The 22,524-nt window shown below is 62.8% G+C and overlaps 4 protein-coding genes across 5 annotated transcripts; 1 reads left to right on the forward strand and 3 right to left on the reverse strand.

Annotated features, from left to right (window-relative positions):
- Nucleotides 1–160: 160 nt before the first annotated feature.
- Nucleotides 161–2,865, reverse strand: HYAL3 (hyaluronidase 3). Its single transcript, XM_027700765.1, has 3 exons — nucleotides 950–2,865; nucleotides 752–841; nucleotides 161–594 (listed from the first exon to the last, which is right to left on the reverse strand). The coding sequence occupies exons 1-3, from the start codon at nucleotides 1,844–1,846 to the stop codon at nucleotides 241–243; spliced, it is 1,341 nt and encodes a 446-aa protein (XP_027556566.1). The 5' UTR covers nucleotides 1,847–2,865; the 3' UTR covers nucleotides 161–240.
- Nucleotides 2,866–2,972: 107 nt separating this feature from the next.
- On the reverse strand, nucleotides 2,973–5,276 carry NAA80 (N(alpha)-acetyltransferase 80, NatH catalytic subunit). Of its 2 annotated transcripts, none has more exons than XM_027700767.1 (2): nucleotides 4,693–5,276; nucleotides 2,973–3,760 (listed from the first exon to the last, which is right to left on the reverse strand). In XM_027700767.1, the coding sequence occupies exons 1-2, from the start codon at nucleotides 4,916–4,918 to the stop codon at nucleotides 3,039–3,041; spliced, it is 948 nt and encodes a 315-aa protein (XP_027556568.1). In that variant the 5' UTR covers nucleotides 4,919–5,276; the 3' UTR covers nucleotides 2,973–3,038. The 2 variants fall into 2 exon arrangements, with proteins under 2 accessions (XP_027556568.1, XP_027556567.1); XM_027700766.1 differs by having other exon boundaries at nucleotides 4,543–5,276.
- A 1,689-nt stretch (nucleotides 5,277–6,965) lies between these two features.
- RRP9 (ribosomal RNA processing 9, U3 small nucleolar RNA binding protein) lies at nucleotides 6,966–10,552 on the forward strand. The gene is made up of 15 exons (XM_027700789.1): nucleotides 6,966–7,049; nucleotides 7,173–7,255; nucleotides 7,371–7,489; nucleotides 7,569–7,645; nucleotides 7,756–7,797; nucleotides 7,958–8,084; nucleotides 8,327–8,451; nucleotides 8,703–8,795; nucleotides 8,900–9,000; nucleotides 9,119–9,253; nucleotides 9,434–9,496; nucleotides 9,575–9,720; nucleotides 9,806–9,885; nucleotides 10,028–10,101; nucleotides 10,194–10,552. Exons 1-15 carry the CDS (start codon nucleotides 6,966–6,968, stop codon nucleotides 10,297–10,299), a joined length of 1,455 nt encoding a protein of 484 aa, XP_027556590.1. The 3' UTR covers nucleotides 10,300–10,552.
- On the reverse strand, nucleotides 10,541–20,866 carry GRM2 (glutamate metabotropic receptor 2). Its single transcript, XM_027700853.1, has 6 exons — nucleotides 20,761–20,866; nucleotides 17,313–17,933; nucleotides 14,937–15,774; nucleotides 13,166–14,229; nucleotides 12,108–12,282; nucleotides 10,541–11,576 (listed from the first exon to the last, which is right to left on the reverse strand). Exons 2-6 carry the CDS (start codon nucleotides 17,769–17,771, stop codon nucleotides 11,503–11,505), a joined length of 2,610 nt encoding a protein of 869 aa, XP_027556654.1. The 5' UTR covers nucleotides 17,772–17,933; nucleotides 20,761–20,866; the 3' UTR covers nucleotides 10,541–11,502.
- Nucleotides 20,867–22,524: the final 1,658 nt, after the last annotated feature.

The raw sequence follows: 22,524 nt of genomic DNA on the forward strand, positions 1-22,524 counted from the left end.
ATCTGGGCAGAGTCCATGCAGGGAAACTGAGGCCCCACTGGACCCATCCAGAGCCAAACTGGAGTCTGTGCCATCTCTCAGTAGCAATGGCAATTGTGCCCAGCCTGGGGGCACCACAAAGCCCCCACACCCCAGCTTTGCCCACAAGGACCATGCCAGCTCTGCTAGGAGGATTTATTTAAGTTAATGAGACCGTTAAGAAGTGCCAGGGTAGGGGACCGTGGAGGTCCCCAGCCCAGGTCACCAGCCCCGCGTGCCCTGTGGCGGGCAGGTATCGGAGGGCGGGAGGTCCTTATGCCCATAAAGGCTGCGAGTGGGGGTGGGCACCAGGCAGGAGGCAGCAGGGCCAGGCCGGACCCGCTGCGCACAGCCCTCGCCCGCCCAGCCACGGTAGCAGTGGCAGCGGAAGGCAGCTGGCGGGCTGGCACCGGGGCCGAGGTGCAGGAGGCTGGCCAGGTCATGGGGCTGCCGGCGCACGCAGCGCCCGTGTCCGTGGCACTGCCTGTAGCTGCACTCTCGGGCCGCCGCCGTCACGTTGGCCACGTAGGGGCCCAGGGTGGACACGAGGTAGTGGCGCAGGCTGGCACAGCTCTCCTAGGGAGGAAGCACCAGTGAGAACCCACTCCAGAACCAAGGCCCTCTGGTCACCCCTCCCCAGTGGGCATCAGGGACGTGGCCATCCCGTATGTCCCATGCCACCTCCTGCTGCCCACCATGTGCCGGCTCCAGTGCAGTGCGGGGCCGTACTCACAGCTGAGCGGGAATAGGACATGTCTCCCCAGAGCACGAGTCCAGCTGCTCCCAGCGCTGCGCTCTCCCCGATGGTGTGCACCAGGTCAGCCTGGCAGGAACAGAGACATGACCAGGCTGGGGAGGCACAGGCTGTGTCCCTGTGCCACGCAGAACCCCCTGGCACACACACTACCAACTCCGGCCCCACAGCACTTACCAGCTCCAGGAACTGGGGTGAGCGGCGGAAGGAGAGGCGGGAATAGGCGATCACAGGCAGGAGGCCGTGGGCCCCAAAGGCGGCCACGCGCAGGGCCTCACGCAGCCGGTGGTGGACATAGCGGCGGCGCAGGGCAGGTGGCAGCGCCGGCGGCAGGTAGATGCTGGGGTAGAGGGCCGAAGAGGCGGCCCAGAGCCAGCCCAGCCGGTTGTTGCGCTGCACCTCTGCCAGCTGGCACTGCCCGGTGTAGTTGGCCTCCTTGGCCCAGTTTCCATTGAGGCAGTCAGGGAAGCGGTAGAAACCCCAAAGCCCTCTTGGGCGCAGGGTCTGGCCCAGCAGAAGTGTCTCTTCCATCAGAGCCTGTGCCGCCTGCTCAAACTCCTGCTGGGCCAGCCGGAGCCGCCGCCGTGCTGGCAGGGTGCCATGCTGGTCCTGCACCCACTGCTCCGAGGCTGCCCGGTATATCTTTTTGGTCCCCCAATTTTGGGCCCAGAGGGGCCTCCACTCCTCCCAGTCCACCACGGCCAAGCCATGGAAAGCAGGGCGCAGGAGAAGGCGGATGTCCTCAGCCACCCTGGCGAGGTGGGAGCCAAGGGAGACGCGTTGGGGGATGCCCCCATTGCGGGGGACACCCTGCCGTGACAGGTAGGGGTACAGCCCAAACTTGTTTTTGTAGAAGATGGTAATGTTCTGGCCCATGAAGCAGCCGTCCTGGTTCTCCACGATGCCATAGTCACTGAGAGGCAGCGCCACGCCGAAGCAGCACTGGCAGCGCCCAGTGGGGACGTTCCACACCACGGCAAAGGGCTGGCCGCCTGACAGGGGCTCAGGTGCTGGGCTCTCCCCACTGGTGGTGCCCAGTGCCAGGCACGCCCACAGCACCAGCACCAGCACCATCCCACCTCACTGGCTGCCTGCGGGGCCAGCACCCTGCAGGGAAAGGAAAGCAGTAAGGGTGAGGCTGCGGGGTACACCAGGCACCCCCGTGCTGGCACTGCCACCCTGGCATGCGGTGTGCTAGGATCAGCCACAGGTGCCAGGTGCCCCGCAGGCACGCGCTGCCCACCCAAAAACCCCACAGGACTTGGTAAACTTGGGGGTTTCAGACCCCTCCTGCCTCAGCACTGGCAGTCGGCACCTCTGCCTGCTGCACGCTGGGGTCAGCCCCTGCCTGCCACCAGCACAGCCATGGCACAGCTCTGGAGTGGCACTGCAAGCCACAGAACCCAGTGCTTCCATCTTCCTGCTGGCTCCCAATCCTGCCTGTACCATGACCCCTTCCTCCCCATTTCACCACAGCACCTCGCCCAGTTGGGTGCCCTACTGAGGAACCAAGCCCCACAAGAGGCGTGGTGGAGCCAAAGGTGCAGCTGGGTCCCTCACAGCCCAGGCAGAACCAGAGGGGACTGGTGCCCCTGCCCAGTGCTGGCCAGGTGCCTGGGACGAGGGGATTAGACAGCGGACGGGCCCAGGAGCCGCATGATGCAGCAAGGGCAGCGCTAATCCCCCGGCACGAGGCCGGACGCTCTCCCTGACCTTCCCGCTGCCATGCCTCTAGCTCTCACTGACGACGGCTGCCTCGGGGTGGGGGGGCTTGGCCACCTGCCCCCCTCACCACGCAGCTCAGGGACCCGACTCTGCAGCCCCACTGCCATGCCATACTCCCCCTGGTGCCCCTCCATCCATCGTGTGCCTTGGTTTACCCATGGTTGCTCAATGGCAAGAGCAGTGGCCACGCTGGAGACCACCACACACCATCAGCCCCAGCTGCCCTTCAGTGAATCCCCTGAGTGGAGGAGACACTGCTGGGACTGGGTGACATTCCTGGGATCAGTCCCAACCCCACAGCCTAGACTGGACCTGGCTCCCTGCCACACTGGTGGTCGCAGAGCCATGGCCAGGCGAGCCGGGAGCCAGGGTGCCCAGGCAGGGCAGGGTGTGAGGACCCACCCAGCAATGGGGCAAGAGTGAACCAGAGAGGCTGGGGGAGCTGGTGCCAGCCCTGAAGAATGGCAGGCAGTCAGGCAGCGCCACAGCAGGCAGCTCCTGCCTGCACTGCTTTTAATCACCGTCTTGGGGCCCCAGCCCCTCAGATGTCCTTCTTCATCCAGAAGATGGGGAGCCCTTTGGCGTCACGGTGGGGGGTTTTCAGGAGGCTCTGCTTGCTGTTCTCAGCCAGGACACCCCTCGCCCAGATCACAGTCGGTGGAGGGGGTGGTGGTGGGACAGTGAGGGGTGGGAGGGGAGGCGGGGGGGCAGAAGGTACCCTTGGCCTGATGGTGATGGCAGCACCAGGAGGGGCGGAGAAGAGCCGCAGCACCTCAGAGGATATGGCAGGGCTGAGGAAGGCCACGCTCTGCACCGGCTCACCCAGGACGTAGCCCAGGTGGGCATAGAAATGCTGCTTGTCGTGGGTGGTGAGGTGCAGGCAGCCAAACCCCTGGGCCCGGGCCCACCGCTCAGTGGCCTCCATCAGCCGCCGCCCGTAGCCCTGGCCCCGCAGCGCCCGGGCCACCACCACGCTCTCCACGTAGAGGTCACGGGGACGGCCGACCACGCGGGAGAGTCGGACATGGCCCACCAGCTGGCAGGGACCCTCCCGGGGGCCAGGGATCTCGGTGGGGCCCCGGCTCCGCAGCAGCAGCAGGCAGACAGGAAAGGCATCCGAGGAGCGCTGGAGCGTGTGGAGCCGTGACGCCCGGCTCTTCCCCCACTCCTCACGCAGCAGCTCGGCACAGGCTTCCAGCAGCTCCGGCCTCTGGTGCAGGGGGACCAAGCTGAGCTCCTCTGACACTGAGCCCATTCTTCTCACTGACAGGAAACCAAGCAGGCCACAGTTTAGAGGCAGTGGGGGACAGACCGTGTGTGTCCCCCCCAGCCCAGCACTGGCCCCAGTGCGGGCACAGTTCCCCAGCAGTGCAGACAGATGAGTTCATAGGGATTAGCGGCGGGTCCAAGGTCAAACAACAGTGGCAGGGAAGTGGTACGTGGTGCCAGCTCCAGAAATCTGTGCCTTGAGACTTGCAGGCAGGTCTGGCACTGCCAAACCAGCAGAGGGGCAGGAGGCACAGTACTGGCCTTGCCCCCTTCCCAGCTCTGCCACTAGCTCCTGCCACCTGGGCACCTGTCAGACCAGCCAGCTCATTACATGTGTCCCCAGCATGGGGGTTCCAGGGGGCCCTGACAGCCTCTGAGGGGTCAGAAAACCCCTACCACAACCACTATGTGGTGGGGATCCCTCTCCCAGCCTGGTGGCTGTTCCCATTGCGAAGGAGAAGCCGCAGGCAGAAGGGAGGAGCAACCGCCACACCAGTTTATAAAATGGGGTTGAGCAAACTGCTCCACTTCCCCTCTGGGGGGTGGGGAGAGCTTGGGCTCGCCCTCCCACACCCTCAGGGTGCCCCCCCCAGTAACCTCCCTAGCTCCAAGATCCCTGACTCCCAGCTCAGTCTGCAATGACCCCTTCAGAGGCCAGACAGCACCCCATACCCCACTGGCACCCTGGGTGGGTGATGGTTTTCTTTTATCCACCCAGCAAACCCACACCAGGACCCCAACAGCACCTGCCTGCCACTCACTCTGCCTGCACCCACCTTCCCTGTGCTTACCCTGCTCGCTCTCCCCCTGCTCACTCTCACCCTGTTCACTCTCCCCCTGCTCACACTCACCCTGCCCACACTTAACCTGCCCACACTCACCCTGCCCACACTCACCCTGCCCACACTCACCCTGCTCACACTCACCCTGCCCGCTCTGCCGGCTCCTGCGCCCTCGGTGCCTGCGCAGCAGCACGGCAGGAAGCAGCCCAAGCTCATGACCAACCACAGAGCCTGGTTCTGCTTCCCTGGTGTGAATGACACGTCTGTCCAGGGCCCCGCGGCACCCCCACTTCCCCACCCTGGACCCTGACACAGGACACCCATCCTGCCTGCACCCCCCATTGCTCCAAACCACCCGGCACCCACACATGGCGCACAAATAGAAACGGCTTCACCCAGCTGATCGCTGCCCCCACCTCATGGCTGCACCTCCTGAACACACGGTACCACCCCACCACTGACCACCATCGCTGACCATCACTGACCCACCACTGATCCATCGCTGACCCCAGCACTGACCTCATCTCTGACTCATCACTGACCCCATCACCCAGCACTGACCCACTACTGACCCATTACTGACCCCATTATTGTCCCACCACTGGCCCATCATTGATCCCACCACTGACCCCACCACTGACCCATCACTGGTCTCATCACAGACCCCAGCACTGACCCACCACAAGCCCATCACTGCCCCGTCACTGCCCCGCCCCCGGACCCCTGCCCCGTCCCGTTCCCCCTCCCCGCCGTGCCCCGGTCCCGCCCGGTCCCGCCCGTACCGCTCTCCGGCCCCGCCGCCGCCGTCACTTCCCGCGCCCCGCCCGCCCCGCCCCGCCCCGCGCGCCCCCGGGCGGCCGGAGGACGCACCGCCCGTGCCCCGATCCCGCTCCCGAATTCCCCGCACCCGCTCACCCAGCCTTGGCCGTGGCAGAGCAGAGCTGCCTGAGGTCCTCCTTCCCCCCTCCCCAAGGAGTCGGACACCGTGCGGGAGCTCTCCATCCGCCTTTTCCGAGTGGTGATGGGCCTTATGGCTGAGATGAAGCTGATGAAAAAGGAGGTGCAGGACGGCCCTGCACTGCTGCTGCTCCTTCACCTGCACGACCAGGACAAGAGCGTGGCCAAGGTGGGATTCCTCACCTGGCCGGTCCTTTGGGTAGTGCAGTGCTGGCACTGGACCCTTCAGATGTGTCTCCCTGAGGTCCAGCTTGCTGAATCCACAGGCAGAGCCCCCCTCCCTGCCCACTGGTGCCTTTCTGCTCCTGCTGCCTGGATGGATGGGGTGGTGAGTCCCTTGCCCACCCATCTGCCTCCACACCGCCCCTGACATGGGTTCCTGCAGCCTCAGCCTGGACAACAGCTCTGCAGCATCCTGGGGCCACCAAGACCAAAACTTTGTAGCCCTGACAGGCTTCCAGCCAGAGAGATTGGTTCCCCTTGTATGTCCTGGGCTGCTGAGCCTGGGAATAGCATCACTCCCCAGCTGGTGCATCTACCTGCATGGGCTGGGACAGGCTCTGAGCACTGCCACTGTGTCCCTGATGGTGGTGGTGGTGGCATCTTTGCCGCTCAGCAAGCTTCTCCAGCGAGGACTCTGCTGGGGCACAAGGAAGCAGCAGTCTGAGCCCTAGGATGCTCTGCAGGTTGAGGTATCTGCTCTTCCCGAAATCTGACAGGAAAGAAGAGACCTCAGCCAGAATCCTCCAAAGAGCAGCTGGACAGCTGCTCCCTCCCTAAGCCTGTCGCCTTACAGAGACCAGTGCAGGGCATTCCCGCTGTCCTTCCCTGCCTCCACTAGTGCCAAGGGGAAAATAAATTGATTGTGCAAAATAAAGTTTATGCCCCAAAACAGATTTTAGCTCTTTAGAGCATCACGTGTCCCAGACAGAGAGGCACTACCCCGGCACAGCCAAGGAAGGGTCCCTGAGACCCCCTGAAGAAAATGGGATGGGACCAGAGGCCGTGTCCCCCTGGCTGAGGGTCCCTAAGGGGCAGAAGGTGACCATGATTTGGGAAGCAGCCACCCATACTCTGTCACTGCCATCGCGACTCTGGGTCTGGGGGCCACCAGCTGCGACGGGTGCTGCGGGGCAGGGCCCGAGGAGTCATGGGGGGCAGAGGAGGGAGGGCTGGGGGTGTGACAACCGGGCTCGGGGTGCGGGTCCCCGACACGCGCAGCAGGGCTTATCTCGGCATGGGCGGGGCTAAGAGGTGAGGGGCGTGGCCTATCTCAGAGGGGGCGGGGCGTCACACCTGAGTGACAGCACCGCCTCCGCCCGGGCGAGGGGGCGGGGCGGTGATTCCCAGACAAGGAGGGCCAATGGAAGGCGGGGCCAGGCGTCCTGCAGCCAATGGGCTCTGCCGAGGGCGGGGCCCGGTGCCGGCGGGCGGCAGGCGGCCCCACGTGTCCCGGCAGCATGGCGGCGGCGGTGGCGGCGGCGAGCGGCAGGAGGGCCAAGGCCCCGCGCGGGGCTGCGGGACGGCGGCGGCCGCGCCCGGCGGTGAGGGACGGCACGGGGAAGGAGGGAGGGAGGAGGGCGGCGAGGAGCGGCTGCCCCGGCGGGGTGGCCGCCGTAGCGCGTTTCGCCGCGCCCCTTCCCGTGTTGACCCGCCCGGTTCCGCAGGTCCCGAACGCCCAGGGGAGACCGCGGGCGGCGGCCGGCCGGCCCGCCGACGAGGAGGTGTCCAGCGACTCCGAGACGGAGAGGTAAGGGTTGCGCCAGGGAGGTGCCGGTAGCGGAGTGGGTGCCGGGAGGGGGTCGGTGCCGGTACCGGGAGGATGTCGGTGGCGGGGGGATGCTCACGCACACGTGTCCCCGCAGCCTGTCGTTGGGGCGGCGGCGGCGAGAGGCGGCGGCGGCGGAGGAGGAGGTGGAGGAGACGCCGCAGGAGAAGAAGCTGCGCCTGGCCAAGCAGTACCTGGAGGAGCTCCGCCAGCTCGGTGAGTCCCGCCCGGCCCCGGTGCCCCGGCGGGGCGGCCCGGGAGCTGGGCCCGGCTCTCACGCGTTGTCCCGCTGCAGAGGAGGAGCGGGCGGAGGAGGAGGAGGAGGAAACCCAGCCGGCGGATCTCATCGGCGACCGACTGAAGGAGGACGTGGTGAGCGGGGGGGCGGGCGCGGCCCCACGGTCCCGGTGGTGGGCTCTGTGCCCCTCCCGCGGGACCAGGGCTGGGGCCGCCTGCGCTGAGCCTCCCACTTTCTCCCCCAGCTCGAGCAGAAAGGCCGGCTGCAGCGCTTGGTCGCCAAAGATGTAAGTGCCCGGTGCCAGACCATAAATTCCAGCTTTATGGGACACTCGGGCATGGCCAGCACCCCACGGCCCTTCTCCCGCCCACGATGCCATGCTGGGGTACTCCCAAGCCTGGGGAAGGGGCCGGGGCAGCCCAGCTCACATCCCACTCTCCCTGCAGGTGCAGCCTCCGGATCCAGCCAGCATCCGTGTGCTGCGGGGACACCAGCTGCCTGTCACCTGCCTGGTCATCTCTCCCGATGACAGATTCATCTTTTCTGCTTCCAAGGACGGCTCCCTCATCAAATGCAAGTGTTCACCTGAGGCTGCAACTGGCTGTTCCGCAGGGGACCCCGCAGCATCAGGGCTGTGGGTGCCTGTGGTGGTGACTTAGCCCTTGGCTGCTCTGGGAATGTGCATTGTTTTGGGATCTGTGGGAGGCTCGTTGGCACTTTTGGGAATGGTTTTGGGCTTTGTGGGAGGCTCATTAGCACTTTTGGGAGTGGTGGGAGGCTCCCAGAGGGTGATGATGGCCGTACCTTTCCCACAGGGGAGGTGGACAGCGGGAAGAGGCTGTGCGTGGTGCCCGGGGGGAAGAAGGGCACGGAAGAGCGGCACATGGGACACGCGTCCCACATCCTCTGCATGGCCATCTCATCGGATGGCAAGTACCTGGTACGGGGACAGGGGACAGAGACGTAGCCATGGGGACTGCATCTCCTCCCAGGGTCCTGGGGGTTGTGTTTCATGCCCAAATGTGCCTTGCCTGGTTAAAGCAGCCCCTATCCGCTACAGATTTAAGGATGAGTCCCTGGGATCACCCGAAAGCATATGGGGTGGGAATGGAGACTGGCATGGGAGTGGAGGATGGGGTGGGCTGTGGGTCTCTGAGAGACAGGTCTTGGGCATCCCCTGCTGTTTGCCAGGCCACAGGAGACAGGAACAAGTTGATCATGATCTGGGACACAGCCACCTGCAAGCGCCTGCACATCTTCACAGGGCACCGTGACGCTGTCTCGGTGAGTCAGGGGCATCAGGCTGTGGTGCCTGTGGGGCTGGACAGCCCCATCCTCCCTGGTGCCCCTCCCTCACTGCTGTACATTGTCCATCCGTCTGTCTGCAGGGCCTGTCCTTCCGCAAGGGGACACACCAGCTGTACAGCGCTTCCCATGACCGCTGCGTTAAAGTCTGGAATGTGGCAGAGAACGCCTATGTGGAGACCCTGTAAGGCCAGGGGGGATCCCACTGCCCTGCCAAAGGGTGTGCCAGCATCCTTCGGGGAGGCAAGGTGAGGGGGCAGAGGGCCATGCATGCCACATCTCTTTGCCACCTCTTCCTCCAGGTTCGGGCACCAGGATGTCATCACGGGGCTGGACAGCCTGAGCCGGGAGTGCTGTGTGACGGCGGGGGGACGGGATGGCACCGTGCGGCTCTGGAAGATCCCTGAGGAGACACAGCTCGTGTTTTCTGGGCACCAGTAGGTCTGGGGTGGGAGAGGAGGCTGTGGGCAGGCATGCCCAGCTGGGGCAGTGGTATGTGGCTGCCAAGCATCTCGGGGAGCACCCTGGGGATGCTGATACCCTGGTGAGCCCATGTCTCCTGAACAGGATCCCAAAGCACACTTGTAACTGCTGACAGTTGCCCCCTCTCTTCACAGGGGCTCCATCGACTGTATTCAGCTCATCAATGAGGAGCACATGGTGTCTGGCGCCGATGACGGGTGAGCACAGGGCTGGGGCAGTGCCGGGGGTGGGCAGGGTGCCCCCTCAGCCCCTCTCACCCCTCACGTCCCCATCAGGTCTTTAGCCCTCTGGGGGCTGACGAAGAAGAAGCCTCTGGCGCTGGCTCGGCAGGCGCACGGCGCGCAGGATGCCCAGGGCCTGGAGCAGCCCTACTGGATCTCAGCGGTGGCCGCCCTGCGCAACAGTGACCTCCTGGCTACAGGTGTGTGGCAGCTGCTTTGAGGGTGTGGGGGAGGTCCTCCTCCCATCCCTGGGTTGGGGTGCGTGACAATCTCTCTCTGCCCCAGGATCCCACAGCGCCAGTGTGAAGCTCTGGAAGTGTGGTGAGGGATTTCGGAAGCTGGAGCACCTCTGGGACATCCCCTTGGTATGGATGGATGGGCAGGTTGGGAATGCTAGCGCTGGGCTGGAGGGTCTCACTGCGGGGGCTCCCCTCCCTGGACAGCAGGAGGAGGCTATGGGATCCCCTTAACCTGCCCTGTCCCTTCACCCTTCCCTGTTCCCTCCAGGTGGGTTTTGTCAACAGCCTCAAGTTCTCATCATCTGGTGACTTCCTGGTGGCTGGCATCGGGCAGGAGCACCGGTACTGACCCTCCTCCCTGGCGCTGCCTGGGGGTGCAGCCCCCTTTCCTCTGGTGCTTGCTGGAGTGTGACCCTCATCTCTCTCATCCGCAGGCTTGGACGGTGGTGGAGAATCAAAGAAGCCAAAAACAGCATCTGCATCATCCCCCTTAAACAGAGAGCCACGGCCTCTGGCCCTGAATCTCCTGGCAGCTCCTAGCCCCCCGGTCATGAAGCAGGTCATTCTGACCCTGGAGCTGCACCTTGATGCATCCTTGGTGCAGCCACCCCCCTGGGGCTGGCAGGATGTGAGTAGGGGGTGTCACACAGCCTTGCTGGCCCCCGTGTTGTGACCTGGCTCTGCCCTCTGCGAGGGTCTGTCCCCTTCCCTCAGGTTCGGCTGGACCTGAGCTCTGGAACAGTCCATTTTGTAAAAAAAAAAACCACCAAAACGACTTTATTTACATAAATTACAAAAAAAAAAATCACACTCTTGCTCACAGAAAAAAATCTACTCTTAAAAACATGGTTGGGCTCAAATACCTGGATCCTGTTACTCGCCCTGAGCCTCCAACGGCCCCCCTGGGATCTGCCGGGGCTGGGGGCCAGCGGGAATTCATCCGCCCCTGCTCCCGCCCCGTCTCCCATAAAGGGGTGAGAAGTGCCACGCACAGGGAGGGGAGCGATGGGGGGCTTGGGCCCAGCCCGGCCACGCTCAGCAGCTCTGCTGGGGCCAAACCAGGAGGAAAAGTGAAACTGCGAAGCGCCAGGAAAAGCGTGACATGGAGCACGGCTTGGCACAGGGTGACAGGGAAAGCATGGTGGGCAGTATGTGCCAGCATGGAGCTCGGCGTGGAGGGAGCAGGAGGTGCGGCGTGGATTGGCACAAGAAGAGCGGGAGTTGGAATGTGGTTTGCGAGAGGGAGTTACGTTGTGCACCAGGGCTCAGTGCAAGGGACAGGAAGGGGGTATTTGTGCCACAGGCGGTGTAGGGAACGGGGGATACACACCACAGCTCGGTGCAAGGTCCGTGCAATGTGCACTACGGCTCAGTGCAAGGGACAGAGGGACATTCACCATGGCTCAGTGCAGGGGGCTGGGGGTGCACAATGGCTCAGTGCAGGTGACGCAGAGGAACATGCGCCGTGGCTCAGTGCAGGGGTTGGGGATGTTCACCACGGCTCAGTGCAGGGGTTGGGGATGTTCACCATGGCTCAGTGCAGGGTGCAGAGGACATGTAACGTGGCTCGGTGCAAGGGAAGGGTGACACGTACTGCGACCCGACACGTGGGATGTGTAGCTCGTGCTGGGGCAGGGGCTGAGCCTCCCGGCTGCATTCGGCACCCGGTCGGGCCATGCTGTGGGCACTGCTCTCCCTGGGGAGGTGCCGTGTGGCAGCACCACAGCCTGGCCCCCCCATCCTTCACAAGGACGACGTCGTGGAGTCCACCACCTCGCGACCATTGCACACCGTGGGCACGTACTGCGAGGCTGAGCCTGGCCAGGAAGGCAGCAGTCAGGGGCGAATTGGGGTCTGGCAGCAGCACCTCACAGCACCCCATTTCATTGGGCTATGGATACCCAATGTGACCATTTCACCCCCTGGCTGATGAAAGGTGCCCAGGGGTGGCCATAGCCCCTGGGGGTGGAGTGGAGGGTTCCTGGGATGGTGACAGGCACTTGGGGCAGCCGAATCCCCTGGGTTGGGGTGGAGGGTGTCTGGAGTGGCTATGTCCCCCTGGGGCTGGGGCGGAGAGTGCCGGGGGATGGCCATGTCCCTCAGAGCAATGACATGCCCCCAGGAGCAGTACCCCTCTGGCAGCTGTGCTGTCCTGGGAGATGAGGCACTGGGACAGGGGACAGGGAAGAGCTGCTGAGGACACAGCATCCTCCATCCTCCCCACTTCCCATCAGGCCCTACCCCACCCCTGACTTTCCTTCAGGAGCCCTTCAGGGTACTCCCACACACCCCCCCACCAGGAAGGGGGTGCTGCCCCCCCAGCCCTTCCCCAGCCCCACTGTGCTCACCTTGGGACTGGCTGGAGCTGGCAGCTGCCACGCTGAACCGAGCAGTGCCCACGCGGTGACTGGCCACATTCTTCTGTGGTTGGAAGAGTATGATGTGGAGCTTGGGGGTGAAGAGGCAGCCGAGGACCACGGTGCCGCTGAGGCTCACCGAGATGCACATGGTGGTGGTCTGGACCTGGAGAGAGGGTGGGGGGCATCAGGTGCTCCACCCACGAGCCGTCTGCCCCAAGGAGGGCAGGATGAAGCCCCAGTGGCACTGGCCAGCCCCACTGGGCACGGACTCCACCCTGCAGGGACATCCCACCCCATACCACACCACATCCCTCTGTCAGACCCATGGGCAGAAGATGCAGAATGCCCTTATGGGATCATGTCACCCCTGCAAAGCAGGTACACCCTGAGCAGCATCCCAGCCCTGCCAACATGCTGCTTTGGTACAGTGCCTGGGGGTAGACCCCAGAACCCCCCACCCCAGTGCCCACTCCCTCTGGAGGATGCAGATCCTTTCTGGAAGCCAATGACTGCAGCTGCCCCTACTGAGTCCTCAAGGCCTGTCAGAAACATGTTTGGTTGCCCTGCCAGGGAGCCTGAGGTGCTGCAGGGTGCATCCCGTGCTCTCTAGTCCTTGGCATTGCCCAGCTCCCCAGGGACCATGCTGGCCCTGGGGTTGGCCTTCATGCCCTGGGGTGAGACATCTGGATGAGCCAGTGACTCATGCTTTCATGTCACAAGGCTGAAGGATGACACATCACTCCTCCATGATCGGGCTGAGAGGGTCTCTGGAGGTCTCAGGGCCATTTTCCATCCTCACCCTAGCAAGGCAGAAGGGAGTGGGTCCTCTCTTCAGGACTCATTGCCCCCTCAGCCACAGCCTTTCAAGATCTTTCACCTGGTCCTGAACGCCCCAGTGCAGAGGTGACCATCAGTGCAGAGGTGTATGGATGAAGACCCTTCCCCAGGACCACAAATCTCCAAATCACAAACCCCACAGGGCCCAAATCTCCACGACCACTTAGAAGAAGCCCTATTAGAGCCCCCCCAAAGCACCAGGCTCTTACACGGTAGTCGCTGGAGGTCACGTAGAAGATGGGCAGGAAGGCCAGCCAGATGATGCAGGTCGTGTACATGGTGAACCCAATGAACTTGGCCTCGTTGAAGTTTTCAGGGCATTTCCGTGTCTTGAAGGCATAGACCGTGCAGAGGACAATCAAGAGGACATTGTAGGTGAGCGAAATGAGCATGTTGGAGTCGCGGTTGTTGCACTTGAGGGTGACGATGTACCTCTTGTCAGGCTCAGTCTCCTTGCCTGTGCCAGGGGTCTCCACCAGCAGCCAGATGATGACGATGATGAGCTGGCAAGAGATGAGGGCCATGCAGATGACCACCTGTGATGTGGGGCTTATGAACCGGGGGCGTTGGACCCCCTCCTTCACCCCGCTGAAGATCCTGGCGATGCGGTTCGTTTTGGTCAGGAGGGCCGAGTAGCAGACGGCGAAGGACGTGCCCAGCCCCAGGCGCCGGAGCGCGCACACCCCGGTGGAGGGCTTCGCGATGAAGATGAAGGTCATGCTGTAGCACATGAGGACCCCGGTCAGGAGGATGTAACACAGCTCCCGGCCGGAGGCCTTCACAATGGGGGTGTCGTTATTCTTCACGAAGACTCCAATAACAAAGAGTGTAGAGATAAAGCCCAGACAAGAGATGGTGACGGGACCAATGGCCCAGACATCTTTCCAGCGGATGTACTCTTGGGGCAGCTCGTAGCAGCCATTCAGGGTCTCGTTGGGCCAGTAACCAAGACCACAGTCCATGCAGGTGAACTCATCCAGCAAGTACTCGTAGGGTTGGCAGGGGATGCAGATCCAGCAGCAAATATCTCCGGGCTGCATGCTCTTGATCTCATTCTTTTTGCAGGGGTCACTGCACTGGGACACAGGGATGGAGGCCTCAGCCCACGGGATTAGGCTGGTGTCAAGGATGAGTCCCTCTGCCCAGTAGCCCACTTTCTGGTACCGATACCGCCCGTCCACGTGGTGATAGTTGAAGATGTTGTAGCGCCCGATCCCATCACCATAGGGGTCAAATCGAACAACACTCTCTGTGTCTGCTGGTCTGAATGGAGCTGGAGGGAGGACAAGGGGAGATTGTCACTGCCATGGGGCAGGAGAACACTTGCTCCCAGCCTGGAGGCAGGGCTCCTTCAAAGGGTCCCATCCCCACCATGGCCACAGTTTAATGTCCAATCTGTTTCTTGCCTTCAGTCCCATCTTTGCTGCCTGTGTACACATTAGGAGCAGGAAAGCAAAGGTGGAGAACTACCTCCCCACCTGCCTGAGAGCCAATCAGCCCCAGCCAGCTTTGCAGGGGCAAGGAGGGGAATTGTGCACCCTGCATGGCGCTCAGTGACACCTGAATAGCCAGGCTCCACCCAAGTCATAGAGGACATGTTTCTAATTCACTCCAAACTATGTGAGTCCCTGATCAAGGGTATCCCTTCAGTTTAATCCCTGAAATGTGAATAAGTCACAACACTTGGAAGCGAATGCTCCAAGGAAGGGTTCCTTGTGGAGCGAGTCCCATCCAGCTGTAGCAGGATGGAATTGTTCACCAGCTTCTCCACATATGTCTCCACTGGGGACACAAGGCCCAAGGATGATGGTGGGCTGTTGGCACCCTGGGACAACCACAGCCCATGGCACACAGGTCCCTGGGTTGGGCAGGCTGGAGGAATTGGAGGGTCTTGGGTCAAATTTGGTCTCCATCTTTCCTGTCCCACCACCCATCTCTTTCCACTTTGGCAGCCAAACCCCATCTCCACCTTGGACTCACCGTCAAAATTAACATTGAGAATAAAGTCCTTGTAGAACCTCTTGCCATTGACGGGCTTCATGGCATCACAGAGCTTGGTGTCATCGGGGCACAGTGCCCGGTGCATGTTGTGGAGAGAGTGAGCCATGGCATAGACAGCATTGACCACAAACGTGATCTTGGACTCCGGCTCAAACTTGCCTGCCTTGAGGGAATACCGGCTACAGTCCTGTGTGTGGAAGCTGCACTTAAACCTCTGTTCCCAAAACTCCCGAAACCAGGGATTTCGGCTGTTATTGTAGGGATGGAGGTTAAGGAAATAGTCAGCAAACTCCTTAATGGGGTAGGCTGCCAACTCGATGGTGATGGCTCCCTCTGCCACTGCTTCGCTCCCGGCCACTACGCTCTCCAGGGCTCCCCACCCGTCACTGGCCACCCACATGAAGGACACATTGGCTCTCTGGGCAGCTGCCAGCAGCTCCCGGGCGTCTTCACTGCGAGTGAAGAGCACGACCACTCTGGCATTGGGCTTCTGCAGCAGAGCCCGGACCACCCCGTCGTAGGTCTTCTTGTTCATGGAGCGCCCCACCTTCTCCGAGGTAGCGATGCAGATGTTTCGCATGCGGGCTTCTTGCTCAAAGGCCTCGATCCCCGTCTCCCCATAGTCACCCTCCGAGGCCACGGTGGAGACGTAGGTCCAGTTGAAGAAGCGGAGGATCTCCGCCATGGCTTTGGCTTGGTAAAAGTCTGGCGGGACGGTGCGGGCGAAGTAGTCGTAGCGGGACTTGTCACTGAGCTTGGCGCTGGTGGAGGCATAGCTGATCTGTGGGATCTGGAAGAGTCTGAGCAGGTTGGCCACCTGAGTAGAGGAGGAGAGGTGAGTGCCTGAAGATGTGGCCCAGTAAGGGACATTCCCACTGGAGGACCCCTGCCCAACATCCAGAGTTGCACGGTGCTCCCAAGCACTACCATGGGGCTGATGAGCAACCCACCCTGACCCGGAGCATCCTGGTCTGTGGAGGGACCAGAGAAGAAGAGTGGATGGCACATTCAGAGAGTGCCTGAGCCCTCAGGTGTGCTCATTTCTCTTTTTTTCTTTTTTTTTTTTAGTATTTCAAAACTCCCCTCTGAAATTTGGGTCTGTGAATGGGACAAATAGACTAGTGGCAAAAGCAGAAACTCTGCTGTGGGTGACCTGTGGGAGATGCTTGTAGGCAAGGAGAAAGCCAGGATGCCTGGCAGCCCCACAGCACAGGGTGGGAATGGTTCTGAGGGCTGGAGGCCAGGACAGAGCCCCTCCCCCCATCTGGGCGATGCTGCAGAGCTGGGTAAGGGGACTGGCGCCTGTGCATCACATATTGGGAGCCCCAGCAGGACTGGCACCTTCTAGCCCTTGGCAGAAGCCCTCGTTAGCTTCAAAGGGGAAAAAAAGCCTGCTAATGAGGCTGTTAAAACCCAGGCTCTGGGAGCAGCAAGGGGGGTTCGGGTGTGCTGGCTGAGCTGCGGAGCCCGCCCGCATCTCGCTGCTCCCCAGGCAAGAGACACAGCTTAATTAACGTGGACAAATGATCTCGACAACAAAGTCCCCTAACGGTAAGAAAGTCCCCAAGCACAGCAATGCTGCTGCCAGTCCTCACCACACATGGGAGCTGCCAGCCCGCCATGCCCCCCCAGTGACACCCATGCTCCCCAGCCAGCCCACACTCTGCCCCTGCTGCCACCTGCCTGTCCAGGGTCTGGAGAGTGTCCCTTCTTGTGGGGACATGCCAGGTTCCCAGCAAAGGAAGGGACATACAGCCAGGTGGGCTGGACCAGGACGCTGCCTCCATCATCCAGCCCCAGCTTCCTCTGCCCTGTAGCTGGGGGATTCAGGGACCTCAGGGACTGGGAGACATGGTCTGACACATGCTGGGGACTCGTTAGGTCTCAGCGGGCACGTGGCTCAGTGGTCACCCCCAGGACTCAGCTTGGCCTGCTGGCTGCTGCATCCTCAAGGGATGCTCTTCTCCCTGCCAAAGCCAGCCCCTGAGTCCACAGAGCTGTGGTTCTGGGGACTGAGCTGCACCCCATCCAGGGTGACAGCCAGGTCCAAGGCTTGAGGTTCCTGTTCCCGTGGGATCATGGGGGATGTGGGAGCAGTGGTCACCTATGCCCACCCTGCCCTGGCCAAGCAGCCCTATGGCTGAGCCCCTCAGATGTGCATATCCCTTGCAGCCAGCTGCGCCTCTCAGGCTGGATTTTGAGGTGGCGGCGGGCACAGTGCTGCTCTGCCTGCCACAGCATAGACGCGAGTATCAAGATCATCCTGGGCTGAGAAGCTGTGCCGTGTGCCATGCACCACCCCCATGTGGGACAGGCTTGGCTCCCATGGCTTATGGCAGGTTTCCTGGGCAGTACCTGGATGGAGACGTCACTGTAGGAGCCCCCGATGACGCCGGTGATGGCAGTGGGCACGTCATCGTGGACAGCGTAGGAGCCGTCAGGGCAGATGTGCTCAGAGCCATCCACCCTAGTGAGGGAAGCACGGACAAAGTCCAGGGACTGCTCCAGGGCGTAGGTATCCTTAGAGCAGGTGTCGAGGATGTGGGCGCCCAGCTTCACCCCCGGCAGGATGCTCCTGTCCTTGTTGATCTCGTCCAGGGCGAAGAGCATGGCCTCCAGGCGCTGGATGCCCCGGTGTTCATTGATCTTGCCGCAGTCCTCGCTCCCCACTCCTTTCTCGTGGACAGGGAAGAGGCCCCCGATCACCAGGTCCCCATCCATGCTGATCTCCTTCTTGCCAGCCATGCCGTGCCCTGCAGCCAGGCAGGTGGCCAGGTGCATCAGCCACAGCCAGGCGGCCAAGGGGACCGCCATGGGGTGTGCTGGCACCAGCTGGGGGACCCGCGCCACCCCGTGTCACCTGCTGCCACCCTTCAAGGCAAGGGAAGGCAGTCCCCAGGCATTGGGTGGCAGGGGCTGGCGCGGCGTGGTGTCACTGAGAGAGGGGTCGTACCACCCCAGCAGAGCCCTCAGCACCTGGAAAAGCAAAAGAAAAGCTCTGTGGGCTCTGTGGGCTGCAAGACAAGACAGGGACCGTCCCCAGGGGCAGTGTCAGTGCTGCACGGGTGGGCAAGGGCAGAAGGGTGAGGTGAACAGGTGCAATAGTTCCCACAGTGACATGGGACCCCCAGTACACACACAAGTGACAGAGATCCCAGGGGACAAGGAGGGGCACAGGCACTGGTCTCCCCACAGCACTCTCAGGGATGAACTGGCACGGGGGTGAGCACAGAGTTAGCCCCTCTGACAGCACTGGGCAGAGCAGCCTGCCAGGGGGCAGCTTGCCAGCCCTAAAATACCAAGGAGGGGGAAAGAGCCAGGGATATCACCTGGCACAGGGAGCCCAGGCTGGGCGGGTAGAACCAAAGCCAGCTCCAAGCTGAGCCCCCGACCCACGCAGCAGCATCAGGGGTGCCGACAGCTCCCAACCTCCAGCCAAAAGCACTGCCAAAAGCAGCCGGCCACGAGCTCACTATGCCTGCAGTACCCGGCACCCACACTATTTTAATCCCCCTCCCATAACCACGGAGCCCGCCCGCCCTGCCGCTGCCCCCAGGGCTGTCCGTGGCACCAGGGCCGGAGCAGGGACTCGTCACTGGCTTCATCCTCCCGCAGCGACATGCGGGGCTCTGGCAGTCGCGGTGCTTCAGAGTCTGTTCTTTCACCACCGCCCCTTCCTTCCCTGTATACTAAATTCAGAGATTTCAGTAAAAGTAAGAGCCAGGTTTGCTGACTCCCTCTGCAGAAAGCATGGAGGCACGGGGGAATCAAAGGCTTTTGCAGCAGACAGGCCTTGTTTTGGCAGGAGATGCAGTCCCCTCAGAGATCCGTTGTCTTTTCCCAAATCACGAGAGAGATTTGTTTCCCATTTAAAGCTGACTGCTGAAATCCCAAAGGGCTGGTGTTTCAGGGGCCATGAGAGAAGGAAACCCCTTGGCAGCCCAGAAGCCTCAGGCTGCTCTGGCACGGGAAGCTGCCGGTGCTGTGGTGGGACTCAGGGCTTGCCCGCAGCTCAGCAGAGCTCACGGGGGCACACAGGGTGGGAGGGTGATGCTGGAGAGTGCTGGCCCCCCCTGCAGCTCCCCACAGCCAGTACTGAGGCCGCTCTCCCCGAGCAGGAGCAGAGCACCCCTCGATACCCCCATGCTGCTCCTGGACAGGCAATGACTGTGCTGGAGGAGCCCTCTGGCAAGCAGCCAGAGCTGATGGTGATGCCCAGGGGGATGTGGGCAGCGGTGTGCCACAGGATGTAACAGGATGGGGTGATGAGACACATGCAGACCTCCTCCTCCACGTCCCAAAGTGTCTGTCCCTGGGTGCTGCCTGCTGGTGACAAGCCTCCAGCCGACTCAGGACATCTACTACCTGACCCATCAATTTGAAGGACTTTGGGGAACAGACAAAGAAGAGTCCCTGCCTTATTTCAGTCAGTGAATGCTTTTAAGGGACACAGGGTTTCCTAAAGCAGGAAAGAGGGCACAGGCACATGGATAATTGATGGAGCCCATCGCTGACAGGCTGAGCCTGACACAGGGGTCTGGTGGCACCAGATCGGGTCCTTGTGGTCCAGCTCTTCTGGGGCAGCTGGCAGGACCTACTAAATGAAAGGCACCTTCAGGCCAAGCTCCTCTGAAGGGCAAACCATCACCTAGCCCGATGGATGCGTGAGCAGGGCTGCCACCATTCCCGCAGCTGCTCAGCTGGGCTGGCATAGTGCCAAGGGGACAGCCCGTGGGAACCTCTGCAGAACATCTGGGGAGGTGAAGCACCAGGCAGGGCAGAGCCAAGTCCATCCCGACGGCCATTGTACGGCGGGAAGCTCCTGCCGGCTGCGGGCAGCCTCCCTTCTCAAACGCATCACGAGTGGGGTGGGTGAGAAGGGGCCGTGACTCCTCCGTGCCCTGAGAGCTCCCCACCCTCTGCCAGGAGCCCTGACCCCTCCGACACCAGCGCCCCTGGGGGTGGGTGAGAACTGGGACGTGTGCGAGAGCGGCAGCGCTGCGGGAGCACCGGGAGAATGTCACCTCCCACGGGGATCCCAGAGGTCCCACTATCGCTGAGCTCTACCAGGACCTCCCACCTCCCCCTTGCCCCACGGGCTGCCAGCCCCGGTGCCCCGCGGGGCCGAGGCGCCTTCCCGGGGCACTCCCCCGGCGCCCCCCGCCACCGCGGCCGCCCCACATCCCGTCCCAAACGCTCCCTGAGGTCCGGCTGCCCCGGCACAAGCAGAGCCCCCCGCAACGCCACTGCTCTCCCCCGCACGGACACCCTGAGGGGAGACCCGAGGGAAGAGCAGGGGCGGGGGGTGTCTGTCCCCGCCGTGCCGGGCGGTCACCCCGCTTCCCTGTCCCGGTGTCGGCGGGCGGCCCCGGCCGGGGGCTGCGGCGGCGGGTCCCGCTGGGGTCCTATTGCGGGCTCGGCGCTGCCGGGGCACGGCGGGGAACAGGGACCCCCCAAGACTTTCTGCCAGAGCCTCGCGTCTTGTGCCGGGCAGCGGGGAGCGGCGGGAGCGGCGGGAGCGGCCCCGGTGCCACCCGGACCGCCCGCACACCCGACTCTCCGGTGCCGGTGCCGGTACCGGTGCCCGGGCTCCGCTCCCCTCCCGCGGCTCCGGCAGCCCCGGCACCGGGCACCGTCCGCCGAGCCCCACCGTGCCGCGGCCCCGACGGCTGCGGGGGATCGCCGGTCGCGGTGCCGCTCCGCCGCGGGCACTGGGGCTCTGGAGGCGGCGGAGCGCTGCCGGGGAACGGCGGGGCCCGAGGCCAGGGGGACAGGAGCGCCAGGGTGGGACCGCATCCCTTACCTGGGGGATGTGCCAGGAGCCGGTGCCGGTGCCGCGGCTGCCTCGGAGCTGCGGCTGCCGCCGCCTCCCGCCGCCGCCTCTGACACTCCGCCAGCCCCAGCCGAGCAGAGCCGCTCCGCCCCCCGCCCGGCCCGGCCCCGGCCCCCGCCCCGGCCCGGCCCCGGTCCGGCCCGGCGAGCAGCGGCACCCCTGGGGCCGCCTCGCTTGCCCTCCGCTCGCTCCGGCACCGGTAGGGCCAGGCAGGGCACCGGCGGGGCTGGGGCAAAGCGGGGGGCAGATGGTCGGGTCCGAGCAGGGCAGAGGCTGGACACGGGCAGGGAAGGCAGGGAACAGGCAGGACATGGCGAGAGAAAGCAGAACACAGGCAAGACACAGCCAGATCCAGGCAAGGGATGGTCAAACTGAGCCAGAGCACAGGCAGGACACAAGCAGGACATGGCCAGAGAAGACAGGGCACAACCAGATCCAGGCAAGACACAGGCAAGGCATGGCTAGATGCAGGCAAGGGATGGTCAGATCCAGGCTGGACAGAGGCAGGACACGGCCAGAGCAGGTAGGACCTGCTCTGCACCCTGGCAGACCTGGCAGGGCACAGCTCAGCACCTGCTCCCCTGGCCTCAGACCCCCCAGCTCACTGCCGGACCAGTAAGAGGGGTTCCAGCCCCAGCTCAAGCTCTACAGCCACAAGCTGGTGCCTCAGGTGCTGTTCCTCCCTTGCCTGGCCTGCCCCTGCTCCTCAAGCCCTTGGGAGGAACCCAGGGACTAAGCATCACCCCCCTGACCCCCTGCACTCCACACAGTCCCCAGCACTCACCGTCAGTCCAAGCACCCAGCTGGGGAAGGATTTGGACCATCCAAAGACAAAGGCACTGGCAAGGTTTAGCTTTCCAGGTCTCCACCACTTACCCAAACTCCTTCTAGAGCCATTCAGCTGTCCAGGACCCTGCCTGTCCCTATGCTGGCAGCTCAGCTGTCTTGGAGAGCTCTGTGACTTAGGGACAAGAATGGGACAGGGGATAACACAGGGGACAGGAGTGTTTCTGGGACATCTCATCAAAATATCCACCTCACTGCCCCTGCCTAAGTTGCCCCCCTGCCAGCTCCTGCACTTGCAGGCTGTGGGTCAGGGCACTTCAGTGAGTCAGACCCGCTCTGCTGGACTCCCTCCCCCCAGCAATCCTGGTTTGGGGGAGAGAACCCAGACCTCTCATGGCAAGGTCCCCCCAGGAGTCCCCTGGCAGCAGGACCCCAGACCCCACCAGCCTGTCTCCTTTCAAGACTGTTAGCACAGATGGAGCAGGACACTGGGGACAGGAGGATGCCTGGGCGGGGTGACCTTGTCACTGTGAGGCAGGGGGGACAGAGAGCTGGGAGGACTGGGGATGTGCTGTGCCAAGGGATACTGGCCCTGCCATGGTCCCACTTCTCTCCCAGCAGATGGAACCTGGCACCAGCCTCACACACCTCGGCACTAGCTGCATTGTCCCGGCTGCTGCTTCGGTGTTGTCAGGAGGATGACGGCAAAGCCTCCTTGGCCCCCAACTTCAGCAGGGTTAGGGGACCAGCAGCACTGGGATCTGCTGTTTGGCTCCAACCCCCCACAGAGCCTCAGCCAGGCATAAATATTTCAGGGGGCTTGGCAGTTTTGTAATAACCAGCAACAAAGATAAACACCAGGAAGAGCAATATTTTTCCATGTGGGCTGGAGGAGTTTAATATTTTATCACTCAGCGCACAAAATATTTATGAACAATCTCATGTCAA

Source organism: Neopelma chrysocephalum, unplaced genomic scaffold (assembly GCF_003984885.1).
Source record: "Neopelma chrysocephalum unplaced genomic scaffold, ASM398488v2 Primary Assembly neopelma1_147, whole genome shotgun sequence".
In the NCBI taxonomy this organism is placed as follows: domain Eukaryota; kingdom Metazoa; phylum Chordata; class Aves; order Passeriformes; family Pipridae; genus Neopelma; species Neopelma chrysocephalum.

Excerpts from the sequence above, each read along its gene's own strand:
- HYAL3 (XM_027700765.1), bottom strand. The coding sequence starts at position 1,846 with ATGGTGCTGGTGCTGGTGCTGTGGGCGTGCCTGGCACTGGGCACCACC. Across the intron at positions 842-949 it reads CACCCCAGTTCCTGGAGCTG|GCTGACCTGGTGCACACCAT; the intron begins GTAAGTGCTGTG and ends TGTTCCTGCCAG. Across the intron at positions 595-751 it reads TGTCCTATTCCCGCTCAGCT|GAGAGCTGTGCCAGCCTGCG; the intron begins GTGAGTACGGCC and ends CTTCCTCCCTAG.
- NAA80 (XM_027700766.1), bottom strand. The coding sequence starts at position 4,918 with ATGTGTGGGTGCCGGGTGGTTTGGAGCAATGGGGGGTGCAGGCAGGAT. Across the intron at positions 3,761-4,542 it reads GCAGGGTAAGCACAGGGAAG|TGAGAAGAATGGGCTCAGTG; the intron begins GTGGGTGCAGGC and ends GTTTCCTGTCAG.
- RRP9 (XM_027700789.1), top strand. The coding sequence starts at position 6,966 with ATGGCGGCGGCGGTGGCGGCGGCGAGCGGCAGGAGGGCCAAGGCCCCG. Across the intron at positions 8,796-8,899 it reads GGCACCGTGACGCTGTCTCG|GGCCTGTCCTTCCGCAAGGG; the intron begins GTGAGTCAGGGG and ends GTCTGTCTGCAG. Across the intron at positions 9,886-10,027 it reads ACCTCTGGGACATCCCCTTG|GTGGGTTTTGTCAACAGCCT; the intron begins GTATGGATGGAT and ends TGTTCCCTCCAG.
- GRM2 (XM_027700853.1), bottom strand. The coding sequence starts at position 17,771 with ATGGCGGTCCCCTTGGCCGCCTGGCTGTGGCTGATGCACCTGGCCACC. Across the intron at positions 12,283-13,165 it reads TGACCTCCAGCGACTACCGT|GTCCAGACCACCACCATGTG; the intron begins GTAAGAGCCTGG and ends CCCTCTCTCCAG. Across the intron at positions 11,577-12,107 it reads CAGCTCCAGCCAGTCCCAAG|GCTCAGCCTCGCAGTACGTG; the intron begins GTGAGCACAGTG and ends CTTCCTGGCCAG.